At 37.1% G+C, this 27855-nt stretch overlaps 1 protein-coding gene across 2 annotated transcripts; it reads left to right on the top strand.

Moving 5' to 3' along the window:
* Positions 1-2462: 2462 nt before the first annotated feature.
* On the top strand, positions 2463-24715 carry PPP1R42 (protein phosphatase 1 regulatory subunit 42). Of its 2 annotated transcripts, XM_081324840.1 has the most exons (9): positions 2463-2616; positions 8171-8325; positions 8929-9095; positions 9454-9592; positions 11793-11909; positions 16084-16201; positions 18995-19126; positions 22961-23090; positions 24515-24715. In XM_081324840.1, exons 2-9 carry the CDS (start codon positions 8197-8199, stop codon positions 24591-24593), a joined length of 1011 nt encoding a protein of 336 aa, XP_081180966.1. In that variant the 5' UTR covers positions 2463-2616; positions 8171-8196; the 3' UTR covers positions 24594-24715. The 2 variants fall into 2 exon arrangements, with proteins under 2 accessions (XP_081180966.1, XP_081180967.1); XM_081324841.1 differs by lacking the exons at positions 22961-23090; positions 24515-24715 and having other exon boundaries at positions 16084-16176; positions 18995-19133.
* The last annotated feature ends 3140 nt before the right edge of the window (positions 24716-27855 follow it).

The following is a 27855-nucleotide window of genomic DNA, read 5'->3' as shown; positions in this document are numbered from 1 at the left end:
GGCACCCTGAGGAGGCCCTCTCTGTGGGAGCACACAGGGCGGTGGGGTGTTGACATTGGCAGAAGGTGCTCCCGTAGGTAGTCCAGACCCATGCTATGTAGGGCTTTGTATGTCATTGTTAGCACCTTGAACTTCACCCGGAAGGCAACTGGAAGCCAGTGCAGCGCACGGAGGAGAGGTGTGATATGGGAGTATCGGGAGGCTCCCAAAAGTGTCCGTGCCGCTGCACTTTGCACCAGTTGAAGCTTCCGAGTGGATCTCAAGGGCAGCCCCATGTAGAGAGCGTTACAGTAGTCTAGGCGAGAGGTCACAAGGACATGGGTGACTGTACGTAAGGCATCCAGGTCCAGATAAGGCCGTAGTTGGCGCACCAGTCGAACCCGGGAGAAGGCCCCCTTGGTCACAGCTCCTATATGATCTTCCAGGGAGAGCTGTGAGTCTAGGAGGACACCCAGGTTGCGGGCCCTATCAACAGGGGGTAGTAACTCATCCCCAATGTTAAGGGATGGGATGCTCTGAGTAACCTGGCTTGCCGATACGTACAGCCATTCAGTCTTGTCCGGGTTCAGTTGAAGCCTGTTCCTCCCCATCCATTCCCGGACCGCTTTCAGGCAGCGGGACATCACGTCGAGGGCATCACTGATGCTGTTTGGAGTTGAGATGAAAAGCTGGGTGTCATCAGCATACTGATGGTACCCTACTCCAAAGCTACGAATGATCTCACCCAGCGGTTTCATGTAGATGTTCAAAAGGAGAGGCGAGAGGACCGACCCCTGAGGGACTCCGCAAACGAGAGGCCTCGGAGTCGATCTCTGTCCCCCTGCCAGCACCGACTGCGAGCGACCCTGGAGAAAGGAGGAGAACCAACGCAGAACCGTGCCTCCCACTCCCAGTCCCCTGAGGCGCCGCAGCAAGATACCATGGTCGATGGTATCGAAAGCCGCTGAAAGGTCTAATAAGACTAGGACAGAGGAATGGCCCCTGTCCCGGGCTCTCCAGAGATCATTCATCAGAGCGACCAATGCCGTCTCCGTGCTGTAGCCCGGCCTGAAGCCCGATTGGCACGGGTCTAGATAAACCGCTTCATCCAGGATCTGAGGAAGTTGGTGCGCCACCACGCTCTCAACAACCTTTGCAAGGAAGCGAAGATTGGAGACTGGATGAAAGTTATTCAATGAGGATGGGTCCAAGGTGGGCTTCTTGAGGAGAGGTCTCACCACCGCCTCCTTCAAGGCGGTGGGGAAGTGACCCTCACTCAGAGAAGCAGAGATGACCGCCAGGAACCAGCCTCGTGTCCCCTCTCGAGCCGCATAAGCCAGCCAGGAAAGGCACGGGTCCAGTAAGCATGTGGAGGAGCTCAACCTCCTCATAATCCTGTCCACTTCCTTAGGAGTCACAGGATCAAATTCCTCCCAGATGACGTCGACAAGACTGTCCATGTCTTGTTCTTCCAACTCAGCCCAGTTGGAGTCCAGGCCGGTTCGAATCCGAGCAATTTTATCCAGCAGATATTGACCGAATTCCTCGGCTCGACCCTGCAAGGGTTCCTCCCTCACCTCTTTGTTCAGTAGGGAGCGAGTCAATATGCTTTTGTTCTTACAAAAAGTATCTTTCTTTGAATTAAAAGAGCCATTTTTTTCTCATCCACCAACAGATCCTCAGAGTAAACACTTGACATGGTTTTATCCTGACTCCAAGGCTACTCCAAGCCCAACTGAATTGAAAAGCACATACGGTAGTTTATTTTTTTGTATAACACACATTTGGCTGATTAAAGTGAAACCTTTTGTGAGGACTAAAATTTAACACGTGTGTGTGTGTGTGTGTGTGTGTGTGTGACAGAGAGAGAGAGAGAGAGAGAGAGAATTCAAGACATTACTAGGATTGAGGCATATTCGAAATAAGCCCTAATCAACCGAAAATCAGTTTTTAATGTCTGAATAATTACAGCATTTGAAATATTAATGTCAGCTATATATTATAAAACAGGGGTCTTCAAACTTGGCCCTTTTATGACTTATGGACTTCAACTCCCAGAATTCCTCAGCCAGCATGCCTGGCTGAGGAATTCTGGGAGTTGAAGTCCACAAGTCATAAAAGGGCCAAGTTTGAAGACCCCTGTTATAAAATATAAACGCCAGCTACCAAATGCATTATATGTATTAAGACTTGCAGTTCTTCTTTTATTATTATTTTCGAAGCAAGGTCAGGACGTTAAGGGGGGAAAAAAACAGGTATTAGCAAAAAAAAAACCAAAACAAAACTCAAATCTCCTTGGTGAGCTTCAATCGTCTCGACGCAAATTCGGAGCTTCAACCGAACCGAACAAAGCGCCACTACCAAAGGAAGAGACGAGAGAAGGCCGTTCTAAAGCCGGGCTTCGTTCCGCCGCGGACGCTGCCTTTGTCGTAAAGAATGGGGGCTCCACGTGCCCCGCCTCCCAGGCCGCTCCCAGGCGGCTTTCGATAGGTGGGTACTTCGGAAGGCTTTCTATCTCTATAGCAACCCGTCTGCCGGCTTCTGTTTTTCTTTGCTTCTCCCTTCTTTCCGCGCCGAGGATCCGCCCGTTTCCCCCTTGAGGTTGAGGAGCGAGGAGGGGGGGGTGCGCTTATGTAGGTGGTTCGTTTCAGACGCGATAGCGGGCTCGGAGAAATACGCGTGTTTGGAAAAGGTGGGGAAAAGGGAGGCCGCGTTGGGATGACGTGGAGGTGGTTAGGAGCAAACTTCTCGGAGCAAACGGGCTTCTACCGTCGGCCTGCTCTGAAGCGACAGCCACGGGAGGGCCCGGGTTGAGGTGAGGCAGGGGTAGGCAACCTCGGCTCTTTTATGACTCATGGACTTCAACTCCCAGAATTCCTGAGCCAGCCAAGCTGGCTCAGGAATTCTGGGAGTTGAAGTCCATGAGTCATAAAAGAGCCGAGGTTGCCTACCCCTGGGGTGAGGGGAAGATAGGCTGTTTTGCGAGCCTGTAATCCAGGGGTCTTCAAACCTGGTCCTTTTATGACTTCTGGACTTCAACTCCCAGAATTCCTCAGCCAGCGTGCCTGGCTGAGGAATACTGGGAGTTGAAGTCCACAAGTCATAAAAGAGCCAAGTTTGAAGACCCCTGCTGTAATCTCTTCATTCTCTTCCGAAAGGGAGGTGCTTGCACAGGACTACCGTACCGAAAGTGCTGAACTGGTTTCCTGTGTGCTGTTTTTTGGGGTTTTTTTTTACCCTTAAGCATTTCTCCCAGTCGTAGCTCGCATCTGAAGCGATGTTTTGGAGAAGAAGTTGGGGAGAAGAGCTGCAGAGTGACGCTCTCCCTCGGCGCTTGTTTTTTGTTCTAAAATTGGGTCCTTCATTTCAGTCTCGTATGTCCTTGCATGCTCTCAGATTTGTCTGGATACGTGGCAGTAAAAACGAAATCCTGTTCTCACGTTGACAGTCATGGATCATTTGCACATCACCTGCACCGACCTTAAAGGAGTTTTCTAAAAGAAGTGTGAATATTGGTCAGGCTATTTTGTCAGTGAGAAGATAACAGTTCTTGGCGGCATCTATTAGCATCTGATATTGCTGAAAGCAGGGCTATCATTCATTTAAGGCAGCCTTGGTAGAACATTAAAAGCCACACAATTTCCTATCTTATTTGAAATATTTTGTGCTTAGCTTTTCCTAAAGCAAAGTAGTTCTCCCCCTCAAATATGATCAAAACAGTTCTCCATCCCAGTATCTTTCATGTCATGAACTTTTATTTTCTTTGCACTGTTTCAAGCACTGAAATATATTTTAGAACGTACAGAAGTATTAAATTGTACTTTTTTCTGTGTATACTAAGGCTTCTCCGTGTTCATAAAGGGGTAGTGAGATAACAGGTTTTAAACGAGTAAGATTTCTGCAGTAAAAAGTTTGCTTTAAAGCATTGCTTTAAAATGCTTTAGAATGCTTAACAGAATTTCATAAAATTGTCCTATTTTTTTAAAAAAAAGCACTATTGGAATAATGGAAAAATGACTCAGCAAGCAATGGGGGGGAGTGAAAAATTGAAATGGTTCTATTGCCCCCTCATAATACCCCTTTATCAGCATTTTTGTTGTTGTTAGTTGCGAAGTCGTGTCCGACCCATCGCGACCCTATGGACAATGTTCCTCCAGGCCTTCCTGTCCTCTACCATCATCTGGAGTCCATTTAAGCTCACACCTACTGCTTCAGTGACTCCATCCAGCCACCTCATTCTCTGTCGTCCCCTTCTTCTATTGCCCTCAATCTTTCCCAGCATTAGGCTCTTCTCCAGTGAATCCTTCCTTCTCATTAGGTGGCCAAAGTATTTGAGTTTTAGCTTCAGGATCTGGCCTTCTAAAGAGCAGTCAGGGTTGATCTCCTCTAGGACTGACCGGTTTGATCGCCTTGCAGTCCAAGGGACTCGCAGGAGTCTTCTCCAGCACCATAGTTCAAAGGCTTCAATTCTTTGGCGCTCAGCCTTTCTTATGGTCCAGCTTTCACTGCCATACATTGCAACTGGGAAGACCATCGCCTTGACTATACGCACTTTTGTTGACAGGGTGATGTCTCTGCTTTTTAGTGTGCTGTCTAGATTTGCCATGGCTTTCCTCCCGAGGAGCAAGCGTCTTTTAATTTCTTGGCTACAGTCCCCATCTGCAGTGATCTTGGAGCCCAGGAAAATAAAATCTGTCACTACCTCCATTTCTTCCCCATCTATTTGCCAGGAATTGAGAGGGCCAGATGCCATGATCTTGGTTTTCTTAATGTTTAGTTTCAACCCAAGTTTTGCACTCTCCTTCTTCACTCGCAACAAGAGGCTCTTTAGTTCCTCTTCACTTTCTGCCATTAGAGTGGTATCATCTGCATATCTTAGGTTGTTGATGTTTCTTCCGGCAATCTTAATTCCAACATCTGATTCATCTAGCCCTGCCTTTCTCATGATGTGCTCTGCATATAAGTTAAATAGGCAAGGCGACAGTATACAGCCTTGCCGGACTCCTTTCCCAATTTTGAACCAATCAGTGGTTCCGTGTCCAGTTCTCACTGTTGCTTCTTGGCCCACATATAGGTTTCTCAAGAGACAAATAAGATGGTCTGGTATGCCCATCTCTTTAAGGACTTGCCACAGTTTGTTATGATCCACACAATCAAAGGCTTTAGCATAGTCAATGAAGCAGAAGTAGATGTTTTTCTGGAACTCTCTAGCTTTCTCCATGATCCAGCGTATGTTAGCAATTTGATCTCTTGTTCCTCTGCCTCTTCGAAATCCTGCCTGTACTTCTGGTAGTTCTCGATCCACATACTGCTGGAGTCTAGCTTGTAGAATTTTAAGCATAACTTTACTAGCATGAGAAATGAGTGCAATGGTGCGATAGTTTGAACATTCTTTGGCACTGCCTTTCTTTGGAATTGGAATGTAAACTGATCTTTTCCAATCCTGTGGCCACTGTTGAGTTTTCCAAATTTGCTGGCAAATTGAGTGTAGCACTTTTACTGCATCGTCTTTTAAGATTTTGAATAGCTCAGCTGGAATACTGTCACCTCCACTAGCTTTGTTGTTGCTCAGCTTTTCTAAGGCCCACTTCACTTCACATTCTAGGATGTCTGGCTCGAGGTCAGTGACCACCTCATTGTGATTATCAGGGACGTTAAGCTCATTCTTGTATAGTTCTTCTGTGTAATTTTTCCACCTCTTCTTAATCTCTTCTGCCTCTGTTAGGTCCCTGCCATTTTGGTCCTTTATCATGCCCATTTTTGCATTGAACGTTCCCTTCATCTCTCCAATTTTCTTGAAAAGATCTCTGGTCCTCCCTAGTCTATTGTTTTCTTCTATTTCTTTGCATTGTTCATTTAAGAAGACATTCTTATCTCTTCTAGCTATTCTTTGGAATTCTGCATTTAATTGGGCATATCTTTCTTTTTCTCCCTTGCCTTTCGCTTCCCTCCTTTCCTCAGCTATTTGCAAAGCTTCCTCAGACAGCCATTTTGCTTTCTTGCATTTCTTTTTCTTTGGGATGGTTTTGGTTGCTACCTGTTGTACAATGTTGCGAACCTCTGTCCATAGTTCTTCAGGCACTCTGTCTATCAGATCTAATTCCTTAAATCTATTTGTCACCTCTACTGTATATTCAACAGGGATATGATTTAATTCATACCTGACTGGCCTAGCGCTTTTCCCTACTTTCTTTAATTTAAGCCTAAACTTTGCAACAAGAAGCTCATGGTCTGAGCCACAGTCAGCTCCTGGTCTTGTTTTTACTGACTGTATAGAGCTTCTCCATCTTTGGCTGCAGAACATATAGTCAATCTGATTTCTGTGTTGACCGTCTGGTGATGTCCATGTGTAAAGCCGTCTCTTGGGTTGTTGGAAAAGAGTGTTTGCTATGACCATCGTATTCTCTTGACAAAATTCTATCAGCCTGTGCCCTGCTTCATTTTGTACTCCAAGGCCAAACTTGCCTGTTATTCCAGTTATCTTTTGGCTTCCTACTTTAGCATTCCAATCCCCCATGATGATAAGGACATCATTTTTTGGTGTTAGTTCTATAAGGTGCTGTAGAGCTTCATAGAACCGGTCAATTTCATCCTCTTCAGCACCGGTGGTTGGGGCATAGATTTGGACTACTGTGATATTGAATGGTTTGCCTTGGATTCGAACTGAGATCATTCTGTCATTTTGAGGATTGTATCCTAGTATTGCTTTTCCTACTTTTTTATTGACTATGAAGGCTACTCCATTTCTTCTGAGGGATTCTTGCCCGCAGTAGTATACCTGATAGTCATCTGAATTAAATTCACCCATTCCTGTCCATTTTAGTTCGCTGATACCTAAGATGTCGATGTTTAGTCTTGTCATCTCTTGTTTGACCACGTCCAGCTTTCCTTGATTCATGGATCTTACATTCCAGGTTCCTATGGAGAAAAAATCTTTACAGCATCGGACTTTCCTTTCACCACCAGACATATCCACAGCTGAGCGTCCTTTCGGCTTTGGCCCAGTCGCTTCATTCTTTCTGGCGCTACTAGTACTAGCCCTCTGCTCTTCCCCAGTAGCATATTGGACGCCTTCCGACCTGAGGGGCTCATCTTCCAGCGTCATATCGTTTTGCCTTTTGGTACTGTCCATAGGGTTTTCATGGCAAAGATACTGGAGTGGGTTGCCATTTCCTTCTCCAGTGGATCACGTTTTGTCAGAACTCTCTGCTATGACCTTTCCGTCTTGGGTGGCCCTGCACGGCATAGCTCATAGCTTCATTGAATTACGCAAGCCCCTTCGCCACGACAAGGCAGTAATCCATGAAGGGGTTATCAGCATTTAGTAAATTACAAATTAGTCATAACAGTAGTTTAGTGGAAAATATTAGAGTTAATCCATATTTATTTATTTATTTATTTATTTATTTATTTATTTATTTATTTATTTATTTTATTGAATTTATATACCGCCCTTTCCCGAAGGACTCAGGGTGGTTTACAGGGTACTTAAAACATTGATACAAAAATTAAAAACGATTAAAAAGATTAAATTTAATCCCTGAAAAAAATATAAAAAACCCCAATTAAAACTCTCAGCCTGGGCCGGAAAGCTCAAAGAGTCAGGTCTTCAGGTCCCGGCGAAATGAACGAAGGTCGGGGGCAGTCCTAAGCTCCGTGGGCAGCTGGTTCCAAAGGGCAGGCGCGCCCACAGAGAAGGCCCTCCCCCTGGGTGTTATCCACCGGCAATCTTTTACCAGCGGCACCCTGAGAAGGCCCTCCCTGTGGGAGCACACTGGACGAAGGGAACTTGATGCCAGCAGCAGGTTAGTTAATCCAATGCATCATGGAAATTTAAAAGCAGAAGCAAAACATGGGAGTGATACCCATCTTCCACTGCCACACCCTAGCACTTGTTATAGGGCGGCTGCTTTTATTCTAGAATCTAGAAGAAGCAAATAGTAATAGCCATTGATAGACCCATTAGTAGGGTAGCAAAAATATCAATCAGAATTCCTGCTATCAGGTACATAAAAATGTAATGAAAATCAATATGTTCACTAGACTGCATATTTGATTTATGCAGAAAATGGCTAAGAGAGTGTAAAGGAAATTTACTATGGTTAAAACATGTTTTTAATAGTACATGGTGTAGATAATACATGATAATGATGTGGCAGCATATTTTACAACTGTTTCTATTTTAAGGTAGTGGAAAACTGACTTTATCACAAAATTATGGTGCGATTAACGTTGGAGCTGATTGCTAGAAGCCTTAATCAAAAGAATCGCCGAGATGAATCTTTGGCCCAACATCTGAGGAAACTAACACATCTGAAATTATCTAATAAAAATATAGAAGTCATTGTAAGAAATTTTTCATTATGTAAAAAGATAGCTTTTATATTTATCCAGTATTAAATGATATTTAATATTTTGTTTTAATATAAGTTTCTAGTTGGAAATAAATTTCTGATTCTATTTCATGCCATTGCCTTAATTAGTTTAAATAATATATATTTGATTTGTCTTTTATTGATGAGTTGTTATTTAATTATTTGCAGAAAAATAGTTTTGGACAGACATAGTTTTATAATATAGTAATGTTTAGTGTTGTTAAGTTAATGTTTTCTAGAAATGGGATCTTGTATAAATATAAAACAATTTCAGCATGAGTAACAGTTTGGCACATTGAGTTAGATTTCTTTTTCTTTCAAATGAACCAACATACGTATTTAGAATAATTTACTGTATACAAAAGTACACAAGGATCATATATTTAATGCATCATTAGGTTATGTGGAATCTTTATCATGCATCTCAGGCTTATTCAGCCGTATTCATGTATTAAGTACTTATGACTGTACATAAAATTGCAGGTTTAACATAATTTTAGGACTTGAAATCTTGCTGAAGCTGTTGCTCATCAATAAATTTTACCAAGAAGCATATTTCAATTTTTTCTTGTAGGATGATCTTTCTTTGTGTAAAAATCTTAATGTCCTGTATTTATATGATAATAATATTAGACAGATACATAACTTGGACTTTGCAACAAACCTAAGACATCTGTACCTACAGAACAACTGCATTACACGAATTGAAAATCTAGAATCATTGATAAGACTTGAAAAATTGTAAGTGAAAAATTGTTTCTGTTTTTATTGATTTGTGTGTAATAATCCTAACTTTTAGACTAATAAATTGGAATGAATATATATTTTATATGCAATGCTTTATTGCACAAGCTTCACACAAACTCTGCATTCAAGTACCCAAGCTTAGTAAACTTGAACATATAAGGTATAATCACATTTTTCCCATAGAAATTAATTAATTTTTATTTGATTACTGGTGCAATACATTATGCTTTATTGATTTTACTTCAGAAATAGTGAAATTATTCAGTAAAATAATTATTTTATTTTCTAGAAAATAAGCAGTTTTAAAAGAAATTGTAAAATAGAAGACCTTTCTATTTTGTTCTATTTCCAGATATTTGGGTGGCAACTGTATCACTGTAGTGGAAGGATTGGAAACTTTAGAGGAACTGAGAGAATTGCATGTTGAAAGCCAGCAGCTTCCCTTAGGAGAAAAACTCTTGTTTGATCCAAGAAGTCTTAATTCATTATCCGTAAGAACACTATACCTGAAAGTTATTTAGTGAAAGACATTAATTATTAAAAACTGCTAAAAGTCTTTTTGTATTGTATACTTATCCTGATGCTGTGTAAATCAGGTTAATGTGTCATTTATTTTATTTAAAATATTTTTAAAACATAATAATAGTAAATTCTAAAATTATTTTGCTTAAAGGAATCTGGTAAACATATACTATGATTACTACTCAGTTTTAATAACAAAGCCTTGCTTTCTGTATTCAGAAGAAATTATTATGAAAATAATGCACAATATTGTAACATTTTTAGCATTTTCACCTTAATAATAATATAGGAAACCCTATACCAGGGGTCAGCAACCTGAAACAGTGAAAGAGCTGTTCGGAACTGGTTCCCACACAAAAGGAAAAACTGGGAGCCGCAAAAAATGTGTGCACATGCGTGTACATGCACACATGCGCAGAACAGGGTTTGACTGAAGAGTGGAGCCAAGGCGAGATATGCACCTACCCTGCATATTTGAATTGATTGGTTGAACTTTTTTAGTCCCCCCTTTTTTTTGGACTACACGTAGCAGAAGACTGGGAGCCGCGGGTTGCAGACCTGTGCCCTATACCATTTCAAATGGCTGTCCAGTCTCTTCTTTAATAATAATAATAATAAGTTGGAAGGGACCTTGGAGGTCATCTAGTCCAACCCCCTGCTCAGGCAGGAAACCCTATACCATTTCAGACAAATGGCTGGCCAGTCTCTTCTTAAAAACTTCCAGTGTTAGAGCATTCACCACTTCTGGAGGCAGGTTGTTCCACTGGTTAGTTGTTCTAACCGTCAGGAAGTTTCTCCTTAGTTCTAGGTTGCTTCTCTCCTTGACTAGTTTCCATCCATTGCTTCTTGTCCTGCTTTCAGGTGCTTTGGAGAACAGCTTGACTCCCTCTTCTTCGTGGCAGCCCCTGAGATATTGGGACACTGCTATCATGTCACTCCTCACCCTTCTCTTCATTAAACTACACATACCCAATTCCAGCAACCGTTCCCTATATATTTTAGCCTCCAGTCCCCCAATCATCTTTGTTGCTCTTCTCTGTACTCTTTGTAGAGTCTCGACATCTTTTTTACATCGTGGTGACCAAAACTGGATGCAGTATTCCAGGTGTGGCCTTACCAAGGCATTGTAAAGTGTTAGTACTTCATGTGATCTTAAAAACTTCCATGTAACTTTTGTTACATGAGTGCAACTGTATGAACATACTTCTAGCATATGCATTTAAAAAGTAATTATCTTAAATAATTTCAACTTGCCCTAACTATAATCTGTATCTTCTCCCATCAGTATTCATTTACTTGTATTTTATTGCTTTTATTTCCAGTATTGCACCTTCCTGTGACTGATACGATTTAACCCAATGAAACTGAAAATTACTTCCATTGTGCTTGTGAACAATTAGCTAATGTGGACATATTATAAAACCTGGAGAATTTATGTCCACACTGTAAAAAAATACTGCTTTAGATTTAACAAACTTTTTTTGACCCATACCCTAAATTTTCTGTGCAATATGTTAAGAAGAATTCTCCTCTAATACCATAGCATAAATTGCACCATACATACTTTTTTTTTCAAAATCAGTTTGTCTGATTTTACCTTGCTTAAGGAAAGGTAAGATTTTCTTAAGATTTAAGGAAACAAAATTTCAAAGTATCTACAGGTATATAATATGGATGGCATTATTTTTTTACTCTTAATTGAAAGAATAACTCTTATACATTATAGTCACTTTTCTTTGGAGATTTATCAGCAGAACAGTATTTATTGGGAAAAAGACATAGTGCCATCTTTTACTTTTCAAGCAGCATACTGATAATTGGAAGATAAAATATTTTTATTTGAAAAATTATTCAAAAATTATTATATATATGTCACATTGCTTTAACTAACTTCTTTCTAAGAATTGAAAGATAGCACCTTCTTGTATGGATTTTAATAGACCTTTTAATAGTTATTTACTCCATTTTTACCAAGTTATTAACTATGAGTTTCAAGATTGTTTCAAAACAAAATTAGAGGTATTTTTGTTGTGGTACTGTTTAAGGTTTTGTACATTTTAGAAAACATTACATTTCAGTCAGGTTCAGTCAGGTTTTTAAGTGCATACAATTGCTGCACTTAAATATTATTTTATATTTGGGATAAGTATATCTTTTGGTTCATTACAGAAATCTTTATCAGTTTTGAATATCAGCAATAATAATATTGATGAATTAAGTGATTTATCCATTCTGGAAAATATCTCCCATCTTATAGCTGTTGACAACCAACTTCATCACATAAAGGTAATAAAAGCAATGCAAACTGATAAATTCTATAAATGGAACTAAGGATTATTTCAATAATTTGCCAATTGTTAAATCTTTTGTCCATCACCTCTTGAATCATGGTGTCTTTTAATTCAAGTTTATGAGCATTAGACAGTTTTATGATAGATGAAATTAACAAAATTGTTGATGATAAATCTAACATTTTAATACATTTGGATTATAGAACTTTGTAACAGAAAATTGGGAAAAACCCATCACACGTAGACAATAGAACATTGTAAATATAAGATGACTCTGTAAATATTGAAATAATCTATTTCATATATTACCTCATGGATTAAAAGATGCCTGTATTATTAGATTAATTTAAATCATGCATTTAGCTTCTTATCACAAATTTCAGAATTTCAATTTGTTACTAAAATCTCAGTAACAAAGTCAAATAGTACAATTTGGAAGATGGATGGTGATGTTTAAAGAATTGAATTTTTAAAGAAGTGACGCTTTTGCAATGGTTGGAGAAAGTTCCATTTATTTATTTTTAATTTTCTCTTAATTCCATTCACTATGATATAACGTATGGTGCTTCTTATTACATCATGATCCCAGAGGATAGGATGAAAACAATCATGTCCTAGGTATTAGGAAGTTGTCTATCTACATCTCATAAGTCCAGATTATCTTAAAATATATTCAGCAATACAAATCCTATTTATTTCAGAAGGATTTGGTATTTTGAAGATTTGGTTGTAAATATTGAATGCATTCAACCTTTGCCATTATTTTTTTTTTTTATTGAAAACTTTTAAAAATACAGTTTTCCTTTAAAAAACCCCCTTCCCCCTCCCTCCTCCCCTCCCTACCTCCCCCCTTCCCCCCCCTCCCTCCTCCCCCCCCACCTCCCCCTAACCCCCCTCCCCCCCCCGGGCTTCCCAGAGCTAAATACAAGGTATATATATATAAAAAAGCAATCATAAACAACCATATACTAACAACTATAAATTCTAAAATCCCTCACTCTCTAACTTATATAGGATCAAACAAAACTTAGCATTATTAAATATATATAGAAGACAAAATAAAAAAAGAAAAAAGAAAACGAAAGAAGACTTATTCAAATGCTAGATAAAACTTCTTGACCCTATACTTATTCTGGATAAACTCAATCCATTTTCTCCATTCCATAATATAATGTTCTTGTGAGTAATCTTTCAAATAGGCCGAAATCTTCGCCATCTCTGCCAAGTCGGAAACCTTTAAAATCCACTCTTGTATAGTCGGCAGTTCCTCTTTCTTCCAATATTGACCTATCAAAAGTCTTGCTGCCGTAACTAAATTCAACATCAACTTAGAGTCCACAACTGTAGCGTCAACAATTATTCCCAACAAAAAAAATTGCGGACAAAACTTTATCCTCCGTTTAAAAATCTTCTGCATATTCCACCAGACTTTTATCCAAAAAGCCTTGACCTTTTTACATGTCCACCATATGTGAAAATATGTTGCCTCTTCATCACCACACCTCCAACATTTAGGCTGATAATTCGGATACATACTTGCAAGCTTTTTAGGATCTAGATGCCATCTATAAAACATTTTGTAAAAGTTCTCTCTTAAACTTTGAGCTTGAGTGAATTTTACATTCCTCACCCAGATCTTTTCCCACGTGTCCATTGTAATAACTTCCTGAATGTTTTGGGCCCATTTTATCATACAATCCTTAACAAGCTCTGTTTCTGTTTCAATTTGTTACTAAAATCTCAGTAACAAAGTCAAATAGTACAATTTGGAAGATGGATGGTGATGTTTAAAGAATTGAATTTTTAAAGAAGTGACGCTTTTGCAATGGTTGGAGAAAGTTCCATTTATTTATTTTTAATTTTCTCTTAATTCCATTCACTATGATATAACGTATGGTGCTTCTTATTACATCATGATCCCAGAGGATAGGATGAAAACAATCATGTCCTAGGTATTAGGAAGTTGTCTATCTACATCTCATAAGTCCAGATTATCTTAAAATATATTCAGCAATACAAATCCTATTTATTTCAGAAGGATTTGGTATTTTGAAGATTTGGTTGTAAATATTGAATGCATTCAACCTTTGCCATTATTGATTATGACACTAGATATCAAAAAGATGGATTCCTTCACTTCACAATTCAGTCAGGTACAAGAAAAAATATATAGATTTTCTGAAAGAGATAATGACAGACCGTCAGAATGATGACAAATTGCTATCTGCAGATGTAGTTAAGCTATTTGAGCTAGACATAGCCCATAAAAAATGGAGTGCACTGGTCAAATGCAGGTTTTTAAATGACTATTACTAATTGGGAAGAAGGCTATTGTTTGTGCTATGAATGACACCCCACCCCCATCATGAGCCTAGAATACAATTTGTTTTTTAGTATTTTGTAGCAGATCTCTAAGTGATAAGATGACATGATCATTTATCAAATAGAGAGTGCCCTAAAAACATATCTACTCCCTTTAGTATAGCTTATTGAAAGGATGTACAAGTGAAAGCAGTTTATTAGAGACAGGAAGGCAGTTGAACAAGTATGGAATATCTATTTCAGCATCCAATAAGTGTATTCTTAGATAAACTAGAGTAAACATGTTCTGAATAATTTATCAACTAAGCTTAATAAAAATCAAAATTCTATGCATTCTTCAAAATTAAATGGTTTTCAGAATTCCAAGAAAATATACTACTTTGAATTTTCAAAATAATCTTTAATTGAATTAATTTTAAAATTACATTTTAAAATCAGATATACAAGGTGAGGATGATACTATTGTGCATTTTAACAAAGGCTCTATTTCATAGGCTTAGCTAAATTTGTAAAAATAGAAAAAGAGGGATGATTGTGAGCAAAGGCAGTATTTGCATGTTTATAAACTTTGCTTTATTTTTAGACATCAAAAGCTAAATTGCTCAAACAAAATTTGAAACCTAAATATACAGGAAAAAATATGTAGTTCTGTCTAATGTTATAAATATTAGTTATAATAAATTTATTTTTTATTACTATTAATTAACATTTTTATTGACAGAAATAGCTATTTCATGCATCCATGAAATTATCAGGAGTCAAACTCAAAGGAGACTTTATTCTTTTGGGGAAAATTAATTATATAGAAAGAAAATAGATTATGGAATGCCTCCTATAATGAATTTAGCAAGTAACACCAAAATACTTTTGAGTTTTCATTTTTGGCTTCTTCATATTGAAAATCAATGAATATCAAGTTTTATTCTTTTGAACATTAACTTTTATTTATAATACTTCCTTGAACTTTGTAGGTTTCATAAATAGATGAATTTAGGAAAAAATACAATATAGAAATTATTTCAGAATAAATTATGTATATTCATATGAATATGCCAGCATTTCAGACACTATATGAATTTACCTATCTATGTGCAGCTACACTGGGGATAATGTAGTATTGCAGTGTTGCATAATTCTTTTTAATGCTGCATTTAAATTTAAATTATATTATTCAGTCTTTTGACACAGAAAGAAAAGAGAATTCAGTTTTCCCTCATCGCCTTTGCCAAATAGTTGATAACTTTTATATCAAATATCTGGACAAACAGAGCATAATATGTGACTAAGATATTAGAAAGATCCAGGTTCAAATATACTGCAAACATAAAAAACTATTGGCTCCATAGTTCCATACATTTTGTGGTTTCTATCATATATGACATTATTACAATTAGTGATATAAAAAATATCCCACCGATGCTTTTTATTGAATTTGTTTAGTTTAATTAATAAAAAATTGTATTTACAGCCAAAAGATCTGAATTATTGTGCTATATTAAAGGCTGTTAACTTCCAGTATTTACAAACATATTTTTGCAAAACTTAGGAGACCAGAGAACAGTGCAGTTAATGTTTGTGTTTTTTCTCATTTACATTTATATTTAAACTTTCATGAGATGGTGAAAACACAAAAATAGACTACAATTATGAATAAAGAAGTAAAATAACTATCAAAATATCATTTCTGAACATTGTGGGTAAAATGTATTTTTAATACATGGATATTGGTTATTAAATATAATAACATCAGTTGAAATAAATGGGACATGTTACAACTAATCAAAGATTTATCAATTTAGTTGCAATATTTGGACTAGATAAGTGAAGTTTTTCTTCGTTACTTTCAGGACTTGGAATTTGTTCTGAGTATATGGACTAAGTTGTACAAAATGGAGCTGAATGGGAATCCTGTTTGTCATAAACCAAAATACAGAGATAAAGTAATACTGCAGTCAAAATGTCTTGGTAAAATATTTAAATTGCAGAGATTGTTCTTTCATTTCATATGTATTGATTTATTAAGCCATAGATGCATAAGCTACAACCTGGGAGTTAAGGTCATTACCCAAGTGTTAAAGACCACTGTTTTCCTGTGAATTTGCTGCCCAAAGTTGAAGCCATCTAACCCCACTTGCATTCAGCTCTGCTTCTCATCAATTCTGAGGCCATCCAAATTACAAAAACAGAAGCAATTTTATCTTATTTCATGTTTATTAGCTGATGTACAAATTATACATCTATCCAATTATCAAACATGTTTTTAAAGTTATCTGAAAGCTGTATATTATGGTATATCCTGCACTTTGATAAAACCACTGTACCTTTAAATGAGGGGAGCCAATCGATTTGAACTTCCATAGGATGAAACATCTCTTTACAGTTGGGATCAGGATCAAAACAGTCAGTTTTAGAATATCCTTCCAAAATCAGATTTAGGGATCTTTAAGAAGAAAGAAATAATCAAGCTTGTCTCTCCAGTTCTCCTTCCTCCTTCCTGTTGTGTGCAGCTCTGAACCAAACTAAAATTAAAATAATCATAAAACTAACAGGGCAGTAATAAAATGTTATCACAGACATTAGTAACATCTTTTTTGGTATATTACACTACTCAACTTTTGTGCCTCAAATTTTCCACTGAATATGATAGAAAATTCCCTCAGAAGGCTGTTATAAGTCTTGGACGAGGTAACAAAAAAGGCATTTCTTGAGAGCTTCAACAATTATCTATGAGAGCGAGTATGTTCTGATCATTAAAATTGGACAAGCATTGTTGAGACAGTTTGAACTATTCCTTCAGATATAGGATCTAATAAAATTCCTAGTAATAGTTCCTTATTATATTCTTATGCCCCAAATCTTCTATGCTTTCTACGTTTGATATACTGTGTGTGTATCTGGTCAAGTGTGGTGGTCAGCCTGAGAAGCTTGCTGGATGACTTTGAGCCATTTACTTCCTCTCAACCCAATCTGTATCATGGGGTAGTTGCAGCAAGAGTAGGAGGGATGCTATGTCTGCTGCCTGAGCTGAAAAAAGGCAGGATATAAATCAAATAATGTTATTCCTCAGCACTGAATGTTCCTAATATAATTGTTCCAACATTCTGAGCCTTCTAGAAATCTCTCACTGTGCTGGAAGAACAGACCAAGTCTGGTGAAAACGCTGGCAAACGCCACCGTTGCCATGATCATTCTATTTGGTGACATAGTTACAGGGCCTAGGCCCTCTCCCTGCCCCATCACACCCAGAAGGCCCAGGTTCTCTCCAGGGCACTCCGCTTAACAACCCACATGGCCGCTTAACAACTGCAGTCATCTCCCATCTTGACTATTGCAATGCACTCTAGATGGGGCTGCCCTTGAAAAGCATTCAGAAGCTCCAATTTGTTCAAAATGCAGCAGGTCGCATGGTTTGTGCAGACCTAGGAGTGCAGATATGTCACCTCTCCTGGGGAGCTACACTGGTTACTAATTTGCTTCCAGGTGGAATTCAAAGTGCTGGTTGTCATTTTTACAGCCCTTCTTGGGTTGGGACTAAGTTATCTCTTCCCAGTTACATCCACCTAACCCACTAGAGCGGGGAGGCAGGGAATGTTGCGGGTCCCAGCTCCTAAGGAGGTACATTTGAAAGGACCAAGAAGAAGGACCTTCTCTGTGGTGCTCCCCCTCTTTGGAACATCATTCTCACAGAGATTAAACTCGGCCCCACTTTGACACTCTTTCTCAGGACCCTGAAGACCTAGTTCTGCCAATGAGCCTGAGGAACCCATGATGATGGAGCCCATCAAGTGGCTCTTTTGATTGCTTGTTGTCACCAGGGATGGGTGGGAGATTGTTTTATTCTTTTTATATTGAGTTGTTATTGTTTGTAAACTGCCCAGAATCACTGAGGGTGAGTGGACAGCCATATAAATCTTCTAAATAAATAAATAAATAAATAAGGGGAGCCAGGACTGCAGTCATTAAGTGAATCGGTCACATGGCACCTTGTTTAATAACTGCGTTGCTGATCAACTAAGATTTTGGGCCCTCTAATCCTAAATGGAGGATTACCTGGATTAATTCAATAAATAATATACTTTTTGTCATGGCTTTTCCCTTGGAGTGTGGTTTCTGGCAAACTCGTAACATACATACATACAGAGAGACAGAGTCAGAAAGAGATGTTGCCTATGTGTATGCAAGTATATTACTTACATTTATGGTGTGTGTGTACTGGGGAAAATCTTCAGAACTTAAGTTGAAATTGATAATTCTAGGTTACAATTACTTATCTCTATCAAGCTTTTGTCTGCATTTAATTATTTTTAATATCTTTCTTTGTGGGGGAGTAACTTAAATTCGGGGTCATCTTTCTTTCCATTAATGCTATATTATTGAACAATTGGGTTATATAACTAAAATTATATAAAAGTTATCGTTAAGAGTCTTTGTGTATAGAGCCCATTCATTTCATTGACCATGCACAGTAATTATAGATATCAGTCAAAGTGAGCTGTAGAAAGATTGTTTTGCTTCTCTGTCTTATTACTGTGGCAATTGTTTGACAGTTTTAAGGTCTACCCTTTTCACTATTATGCTATAACAAGCTATCCATCAGCTGTCCAGCTCATACCTACTAGTACAGTAGAATTAAAGCCCAGTAGTATAATAAAATTGATGATAGAAAAATAGCAATATCTTTGGCAACAAAAAATGCTCTTTTGCCTTCCTAAGAATATAAAGCTGTTTGTTGATTTACATATTACAACATTTCCTCAGAATTGCTGGATGGAAAAGAAATAAAAGAAATGGAAAGACAGTTCCTGACAAACTGGAAAGCCTCCAGAGATGCCAGGAAGAAAAACAAAGTAGAAAGCTTCATTAATGAGCATTCATCATATTCACATTTTGGTAAAACAAACTATATCTTCTTAATTACAGCATTAATATTGTCAGAGCATGCACAGTCTTATTGCGCTGAGATAACCCAGGAATAAATACAGTGAACAATGGTTTGTATTAAATGGTGGTTTATCATACACTATCAACAATATACATCAGGAACAAAATACATACACATGGTAATACACCAAACTCCAACACACAGCAATTACAGCAGGAAACGGATGAAAGAGAGAGACTCTAGCAAAGCTCTTAAAGAGACAGACTCCTGAGTCATTGCATCATCCACCTTATGTTACATTACATCATTACATAAGCTGTTTAGCTATTATTACCTTGACACTCCTCCCATTTAAAGCTAAACAGCTGTTAACCTAAATGCTTTTACATTTACATTTACCTGAATGTAAAGCTTAGTCAACATTAGCTTGAACAATTGAACAATTTTTCTCTCTGTACATTCCTGCCTTATACTGCACTTCATTATTGTGTCCTTCCATTTATCCTGTTTTATTTGAGGCAATGATCTCTTGGTAATCACAGGGTTCATACTTTACACTATATGCTCTAACCGCACTTGCTTTGAATCGATCAGGAGGTACACCTTTATTGCTACCTTCAGACCATCTCAGGATTATCTGTTCCTGTGTTTCTATGACTTCTCTTTTTATCTCAGGTCTATCCTCATCTATTCCTGCTATTTCTGACCTATCCTGTTCTTCCTTCATTGGGTTTTGTATAACCTCTCCTTCCTGAGAACTTGTGCTACTTGTTGGCATGAACACCTCAATGTTAGCATGCACCCTGTCCCAATTATTTTGCTCTGCAAAACTAGGAGGCTTTGATATCACAACCTTCCTTGTTCCATCTGAAAATCTATATCCCTTGGAACCTGGCTCATATTCCACAAACCTAAGTTTCCTGACCTTTTACTGTCCGTTCCTTCTGGTGCCTTTGGGGATATGCACCCAGGCATAACTGCCAAACGTCCTTAGGTGAGCTAATGAAGGTTTCCTTCCATACAACATGTAATGTGGAGTTTCATTGATAGCAACACTCCATACTCTGTTTACTAAATGGCTGTTTTTATAGCTTCTCCCCAGTACGTATTACTCATTCCTACATCTGCCAGCAGTGAGTCCTTCATGGTCTGCAACATACCATTTCTCCTTTCAGCCATTCCATTTTCTGCTGGTGTGTAAGGGTTTGTACATCTATGCTTTATGCCTAAATTTCTCAGCCATCTTTGGAAATTATCAGAAATGGACTCTGTTCCCCTGTCTATTTGCAGCTGGCATACTTTATGACCATACTTTCTACAAAGTTCACCCATTGCTTAAACTGTTGTAGAACTTCTGTTTTGTTCTTTAATATGTAGCAGAACCCATACCTGGTGTAGTCATCTACTAAGACTAGTACATACCTAGCTCCTCCAAGAGAGGACACCATAGGACCAATTAAATCAGTGTGCACTAACTGCAAAACTGTTTGTTTGCCTTGTGCTTTTCTTAGTTACAGAATACACACTAGACTTTGACTCCCTGCAAATAGCACAATCTAAATATATGTTGCATTTTTTTAATTCTTAAGTCCCTCAGCTAGATCTGGCATCCTCTGCAGCACTTTAAAACTTCCATGTCCTAAACTTCTGTGTAATAAATGTACACCGTTATCATGCTTGGGAGCATTTGTGAGTGTTTGTGCACAACCTTCCTGCTGTTTCCTTAGTACATACAAATTGTCCTGTTTAACACCTTGTGCACAAATCCTCCCACCTTTCCAAACATTACTTCATATCCCAGCTTATCCAAGCTCGAAATACTGAGTAAATTATGGTCTAACTCTGGCACATATAAGACATTATCCAAATCTCCTATACTAGTTATGTAAACTTTACCTTCCCCTTTAACATTTACCAAGCTAACAAATGCTTGTTTAGCTGGCCTCAGGTTAGAAAAAGTGTGGGTCATTTACAATATGTTGCAATATGTCCAACAACCAAGTGTTTTTCTCAGTTAATGTTGCTGCCAAGGAAAATGCTGGTTGTGTAGTTCTATGATCTTGTCTCACTGCTCCTCTGTTTCTCCTCTCAGGGCAGTGTCTCTGGAGATGTTCTGTAGAACCATACTTGAAGCAGCATTTCACCATATAAACTTTCTCAGCTATTCTGCCGGCACCCTGGAACGCAGCAGTTTTAAGCTTGTGCTGTACTTTGTTGTCACCCCCTCTGCTGCTTTTCCAGATGTTTCTGTTCCTCCTCCACCAACCGGCTAAATAACTCATGATTAAGTCCTTCTCCTGCATGGACACTAAACAGGTCACTAGGACATCCCATGAATTGTCCAATGAACTGAGCACCACATACACCTTATGTGACTCAGTGAAAGTTATCCCTCTTTCCTCTAATTCTAGGAATGTCTTTCTCATGGACTGCAAATGCGTAGACATGCTCTCTCCTCATTTCAGTTGTGCTTTATATAGGTTTCTTGTCAGCATTACTTTGCTGCTCGCAGTCTCTCTCACATACACACTGCGCAAAGCATCCCAGCACTCTTTAGCAGACTGGAGACCCTTCACATGTATCAGCTGGCTATCCTCCAAACTCAGAATTATGCTGGCCAAAGCTTTCTCATTCTTTCTCTGGTCCCCATCATCCAGGGCTGCAGGTGGATCAGCAACTATCATCCACAACTCTCAGGTACTCCCTTCTCAGGTACATCTCTATTTTCAGACTTCAGGAGAGGTTGTTTGTCTCATTCAGACGAGATATTACAAAACCTCCTCCCATTATTCTGATGGAAGCCATGTTGCCTGCTTCTTTAAACCACCACAAACCTCAAGTCCTCTGGCTCTGGATCAAACTCTCACTGGGCTTCTCTTCACTCTGGGCTCATAATCTGTCACAGCATGCACAGTCTTACTGCGCTGAGATAACCCAGGAGTAAACACAATAAACAGTGGTTTGTATTGGTGGTTTATCATACACTATCTCCAATATACACTAGGAACACAATACATACACATGGTAATACAGCAAACTCCAACACACATCTGTTACAACAGGAAACGGAAGAGAGAGAGAGAGAGAGAGAGACTCTAGCAAAGCCTTCCCTTTTATACTCAGGTTCTTAAAGGGATGGAGACACCTGCTGAGTCTTCCTTTTATTGCATCATCCATCTTATGTTACATACATTACATCATTACATAAGCTGTTTAGCTATTAAATTATTACCTTGACAAATATTAAAAGAACCATCTCCAATAAATTTGTCATAACGACAATTATGTTTTGAACATTTTCAGAATGTTTTAATGAAGAATAAAAACATTATTTCCCAATACTATAACAATAGTATAAAGATGAATGAATAGCAAAGAGCCTTAATTAAAACATTTTGAAATAAATACGGTATTATAAAAGTGTATGGAGTATGGTTGCATGCTTTTAAATAATTTCATTGGTGGTGAGTCATAAATTCAGTTACTGCATGAACACTTTTTAATGGGTTTTTCCTGATTTACGAATTCATCTCAGTTTTGATAATTTAATTGATAAAATCAGTAACAAAGGTCTTTTTCCAGTAATTTTTTCTGTTTCTTACATTTTTATTGATTATAATGCTGAAGTAATATTCTCGGAAACCTTGTGATATAAAATATGCAGATCAGTAACTTTTGTAATAGAACATTTATAAACTGTACTTCTTATATACCAGCTATAAATGTATAAAGTTAGTTGCTGCAATTTACTAAGATTTGAATGTGCCCCTGTGTTAATTATTTTGTGTAATACTTAGGGAAAAATTGAATAATACATGATTTTATATCTTTACATTCTCTAGATGACAATGATGCAGAACATGCACATTTTCCTATTTACCACTTCCCAGTCTCCAGAGAGATACACAGAACTCCTTATAATAAAGAATTTCAGCCAGTATATGAAGAAAACAGAAATAGTGAAAAAATCAGGTATGATTTATGTAAAATATCACTGGAATCCAACCTCAAGTCAATGTCATTGTGTTAAGTAACTATTGTAGTGAAATTAGACACATATTTGAAATTGAAAATTGTTGTGTTTAAAACAAAACACAAATATTAAAAACAATGCACACTTCATATATGTGTATATGTTAATATGTGGAAAGCATTCTAAAGAGTTGCTTTGCAAAGTGTCAGCATGTGCAGGCAGAAGCTTTGGACAGCTCACTCAGCTGCTTTGAAAACTCCTGTTTACCCACCTGATTGTGGATGTATACATACTGTAGGGAGCATTTCTGTTGGAATCAGCTATGGAACGATGGGCAAGTATAGTGAATCAGGTTTTAAAACACTTGCTAGCATTTCAAAGAATACAGCTGCTGTAATGTTTTACTCAAAGCTTTGCAAAATGGTTAGTTTGTGTGTGTGTGTGTGAGAGAGAGAGAGAGAGAGAAAGAGAAATAGAACAAGTTTAGAAATAAGAATTGCTCTTAAAAATATCAAAAAAGAAGCTCTGTATATTACTGCAATGTAGAAGAAGCTATATATTTCACCTTCCTATATATTACAGTGGTGTTCAAAACATTTTTTTTTCATTTATCTTATAGCTAATACTCAGGTTACAACCATTTGTTCAGTATCCATTAAAAAAATATCATGGTACTAAACAATTGGTATTTACAATGAGTTGTTGTAGTTCCAGCCATCACAGCATTCCTGTAGTCATGTGATTGTGATTTGGGCTTCATCTCATGATTATGACGCTACTGTGAGCTACGATCATGTGATTGCAATTTCCAATATTCCCAGCTAGTTTCCCATTAGCAGAGTCAAGGGGACACTAGCAAGAATTTGGAAGTCATAGTAATGTGACTTCACTTAAACACACATGTAATCTTTGCTTAATGACAGCAACAAGGAATACCAGAATTGCTGATACTGAGCAATATAGTCATGTGATGTTGCCCTCAATTACTATCGTAAGCTGAGGACTACCCTATAGTATATTTTTGAAACTTTTTAGTCAATAATTATATAATAAAATTCTAATTTATAAATACATTTTGTATTATTTAAGGCATAACTAGATGAAATTTATTTCTTTTTTTAAAAAAACTGGGAAATCAGTTCTGACAGTTTGATCCAAAGTATGCAAAAGAGAATGTCTACTTGGCTCTTAATCAAAGAGAGAACTCCTTTAACTCTTTGAAGGTCTGGGGATAAACTTATGAAAATGATAGGATGGTAACCTTAATTTTTTTCCCCACAATTTAATATGCCACATTTATTTTCCAATGCACACAGAAATTATCAGAAACATTTTGTCATGTTAGTGGAAGTCTAGAAAAGTTATTATTGTAACTGAAATATTTTATCCTTAAAGTACTCTTTTATAACACTTTGCCATACAGCCATTCAGCCTTGAAAACTTCTCAAAATGAACAGAAAGAGCTATTTGAACCTCATCTCCTTAGACAAATGCCTTTCTAAGCAGCTACTAGAAAGATGTACTTCTATATTATCATCAGAACAAAAGATGTGCTTCAGAATCAAATGTGAAGAAAAATTGTTTTTTTACTGCAAAGTGATATTTCACAGTATAAAATGTTTTGTATTACAGATCCAATATAAGTTTAAGTAAAAAAGGGTTAAAATAATTTAACCTGATGCAGATATGTTTTTATATTAAAAGTAGTAGCCATCTTAATTAAACCACTGGTTAAACTATTATTTTATCTAAGGTATTGGTAGACAATCATGACCTTTCAGAGCAAAAACTGTATTCGTGAAATCTTAACTACATTCACTAGGGCCTAACACATTAATAAGAGCTTATAGCCAATGACTTGATATGGTACTACTGCCCTGGAAATGGGAAGCTTCCATGGAATTCAGGACCTATATGTTGAGAGTTCTCTGGATTGATTAGACAAAATACAACATACAATGGTCATATTACAAAATACCGTATATTAACTTTTTCCTCTATTCTTAGAATAACAAGGATAGAAAGAGATCATTTTTATTCGAAGTTTGACTTCAAAGTTTGATTTCAGTTAATGCACACAAACATACCTACAGTCCTCTGCCTTGGCCTTACTTTGATATCTGCCTTCAAAGAAGGATGGAATGGAGTCTGTTTCTTCATGGTCTAATTGCTCTATCATAGCTAGATTAACTATCTCCCTGCTGGCGTTAGCAACTGCTGTTTTAAAATCAATGGATGCCTATTTTATACCAAAATTTAATTGCCATTAACTTCTATAAAGGCTTAATCAATTTTCTAATTAACGTATAGCTGGCCACCTCTCCCAGTTAGAAAACCAATATCTTCTTTTGTGTGTCTTTAGATCTCAATTTTGTGCAAGTTGAAACATCTCATGGTATTGCCTTTCTTACATAGTAAGCTGAATGCCAATTCCTTTGTGAGTCACCTTGGAATCTCTTCAGCATCCCAATTTCCAGTTTTGCATACTAGCCATCTATTTTTTTTCTCCTTGACCAATTTCCCTCAACACCACTCATTCTACATACTAATGAATTCATTTTTAAGTACCATATTTGTGTAGCCAAAATTATAACATGTGGACAAAAATATGGTTTTGGGATATATAACTGTAATTTTAAGATTTACAGAAATACACATATTGTAGTAGTTCAAAGAATTAAGTTAGGGAGAACAACTAAACAATGAGAACTAAATAGAATTCTGACTAACTCTTGGTTAATGAGGATCAGAAAAAAATGGAAAGGTATGTGGAAATGTGGATTGTTATGCTGGTTAGTTTGTTGCTAAACTAAAAAAAATTCTGCATTACATGTTATTTTGCTATTGATTTATTTTGCATATTAGTCCATCAAATAATGGAATTAGATCATTAGTTAATAATAATGTTAGTATTATAGCAACCTGAAAAACAACTTGTTCTGTTTCCACTTACCTCAAGAACAAAACCTGAATACCCTATGTTTGTGGAATCTGCTCTATTATCAGCTCTAAACCTATACTTGATTTTATCAGTGTCTTTTAGTATATAAGTATAAACTTCATTTTATTACTTTATTACTTTAATTAATAAAAATGAATTGATACAAGAAGTTCTTGTATTAACTTAAAACCAAATTAGATTAGTCTTACTTTCCTATAGATTGTAATTATGAAAAAGAAAAAGAAAAACATTTCCTAATTGCATTTTCATTGAATGAGAAAAAAATAAGATCTGTATTTTAATGTGAAATTCCCAGCCATCCGTAACTTTATTTCAGTAAAATGCAAACAAAAGAAAAGGCAAGTTGTCTAATAGAACCAATTTTATGTAGTGGTTAAGGCATCAGGCTAGAAACCAGGAGTCTATGAGTTCTAATCTTGCTTTAGTTATGAAGCCATGTAGGAGACTTGGGCCAGTCTCTCCCTCTCAGCCCTGGAAGGTAGGCAATGGCATACCACTTCTGAAATCTTGCCAAGAAAACTGCAGGGGCTAGTCCAGTGAATCATTGGGAATCAACACTGACTCAAAGGCACATACACAAAAAGGTTATTTAATATGACTCACAGATTAATTTATTCTGAATTCATATTGATTTGTATCACAGTCCTCAGTGTACTTTGGAAAAATTTCAATTATTTAAAAGGGACATAATACCAAATAAATGTGTTTAAAAGAATGTACCAGTTGGCTTGAATTTCAAATTATAAGTCCCAAAACTATTCATTTTGAAGGAATTACAGTTGTGGTACTTAAAATTTTATTGTTTGCTATTGAAAACAACATGTACTTTAGGAGGCATTAACATAAGAGCACTGGGTCTTTAGGATCATACTATTTTCACAGTATTCTGCACTTGCAATATGCCTTTTTCCCCTCCAGGTTCCTCCTTAAAAACTACTGCAAGTTTAAACTTTCCATTTTCTTGGCTAGCATAAAGGGTAGCTAATAATTCAGTCCTTATTTTTCTGTCTTGCTAGGACAAAGATTTGATTTATTGTGTTTATGTTATCTCACAATCAAAAATTCATTCCCAGTGCTTCGTTGGCATAACTCTACACCCTGCCTATTTATTTTGAATGTCTCTTCTCATTAATGTCTTTGATCTGTAATTCTCAGCCAACCAAATGTAATTTTTCTTACTGTTAGATATCCTCATAAATATATTTGGTTGTGGAACATTTACATATGTAGACTGACAGGCATCTTAATTAATTTATATTTAGTATTTTTAATTCATTTTTAAATTCTCTAATTTTTTATTGCACTGATGTTCTCAATTTCATTTATCTTGATTTATGCACTTATTATATGTTTTATTGTGAGCCGCCCTGAGTCCTTCAGGAGATAGGGCGGGATATAAATCCCATCAATAATGACAGAATCCTAAATCTTTGTCCTATGAATCCTATAAAATTTGCACAATATTCACTATTCATTCAGATATGAATACGGAATCACTAAAACTGGCTGGCATGTGATTAAATTTACATTCAGTATGAGATTGATGATAGTACTATATTAAATATAGCTAACTCACTATCAGCTATTTTGATACCATTTTTATTTAATTATGGATAAAGAAGTGAAAAGTTCAAGAACCAACAAAAACTATGCCTTTTCAATTTGACAACACAAAGGTCAATATTAGCAAATTCCAAAAATAATCATAGGGAAAAAACACTATTTAACCTCTTGAGTCCAATCTTTAAATTACTTCCCTCCAGCAAAAGGTTACTTACATGTTAACCTAAACAATTTTCCTG

Source organism: Vipera berus (assembly GCF_964194415.1).
Source record: "Vipera berus genome assembly, chromosome: 3".
Classification (NCBI taxonomy): Eukaryota; Metazoa; Chordata; class Lepidosauria; order Squamata; family Viperidae; genus Vipera; species Vipera berus.
This window is presented reverse-complemented; position numbering and strand designations above follow the sequence as displayed.

What these genes read in the sequence shown, in the direction of transcription:
- PPP1R42 (XM_081324840.1), top strand. Translation starts at nt 8,197, where the DNA reads ATGGTGCGATTAACGTTGGAGCTGATTGCTAGAAGCCTTAATCAAAAG. An exon ending in TTGATAAGACTTGAAAAATT is followed by an intron (nt 9,096 to 9,453) that starts GTAAGTGAAAAA and finishes TTCTATTTCCAG; the next exon opens with ATATTTGGGTGGCAACTGTA. An exon ending in TTCATCATATTCACATTTTG is followed by an intron (nt 19,127 to 22,960) that starts GTAAAACAAACT and finishes TACATTCTCTAG; the next exon opens with ATGACAATGATGCAGAACAT.